A 994-nucleotide genomic window follows, 5' to 3' on the forward strand; every position below is an offset into this window, starting at 1 on the left:
CCTTGATCAGTGATTCGAATGCTTAATAACTCCATTCCAAACTGTCTCCTTTTTGAAAATAAGACTGCTGAAATGAATACCTTTCACAACTGGGAAGAATTCTCCCAAGTGCGTATTACCTGACCCAGCCCGCCTGTCCTCCCCCTCGGCCTGGGTCGCCCGGGCTTTTCTGTCGGGCCTATTTTAATGGTAGGTGCCCGTCTGCATTCATGAAGGGTGAACAATAGCCGCCGCATTCTGATTGGTTAACCAAGGAGTGAGTCATGTTTGCAAAGCCACCCTGCTCTTAGGTGGAGACACAGTTTCCCCAGCGGACTCGGGCCTGGCCAGCGAGATGACGAGTGGGGTGCTCCGCCTGGTCAAGAACGCGGGGCTCTTGGGCTCCCTGGCTGGCCAGGTGTGCTCCCTGGTGACGCTCTGCATCCCTCAGTGGCTGACCCTCTCCTCGGGCTTACTGGAGAGTGAGAAGTACACGCTGGGCCTGTGGGAAACGTGTGTGACTCAAGACACGGGTGGCCGTGTGTGCCAGGCCTCTGCCAGCCTGCGGGACCTGGCCACCGAAATGCTGGTGGCCCGCATCCTCATGTGTGGCGCCTGTGTCGCTGGCTCGCTCGGGCTGGTGGCCGTCCTTCTGGGACTGACATGTGTGAGGTACGGGGGCCACCAGGGAAGCTCTTTGGAGAGAAGCACGAACGTTGCAGGGGGAGCTCTGTTCTTCCTCGCTGGACTCGCCACTTTGGTGCCCGTGTCCTACATCGCCCGGGTCACCGTGCAGAGGTTCTGGGGCCCCGAGTTCCCAACCGACGTGCCCCGGTGGGACTATGGCAACGCCATGTTCAGCGGCTGGATTGGCGGATTTTTCCTTTTGACCGGAGGCCTTCTTCTGATCGCGTCACAGCTTTGTGCCAACAGATTGGCTGAAAAACCCACCTCTTTTCCTTCAAAACTGGACTTCTCAGGAAAAGTGCCTTTTGCTAAAGTAGACTTTGTTTAA

General features: G+C 57.1%; 1 protein-coding gene across 1 annotated transcript; it reads left to right on the forward strand.

Moving 5' to 3' along the window:
• The first annotated feature begins 334 nt into the window (after positions 1–334).
• On the forward strand, positions 335–994 carry LOC121025175 (putative claudin-24). The gene has a single exon (XM_040467615.1). It carries the CDS (start codon positions 335–337, stop codon positions 992–994), a length of 660 nt encoding a protein of 219 aa, XP_040323549.1.

The sequence above is a fragment of the Herpailurus yagouaroundi genome, unplaced genomic scaffold, assembly GCF_014898765.1.
Source record: "Herpailurus yagouaroundi ecotype Mexico unplaced genomic scaffold, PumYag 67525, whole genome shotgun sequence".
Taxonomy (NCBI): Eukaryota; Metazoa; Chordata; class Mammalia; order Carnivora; family Felidae; genus Herpailurus; species Herpailurus yagouaroundi.

Bases quoted from the DNA above. Each gene is read 5' to 3' on its own strand.
- LOC121025175 (XM_040467615.1), top strand. From the start codon at position 335: ATGACGAGTGGGGTGCTCCGCCTGGTCAAGAACGCGGGGCTCTTGGGC.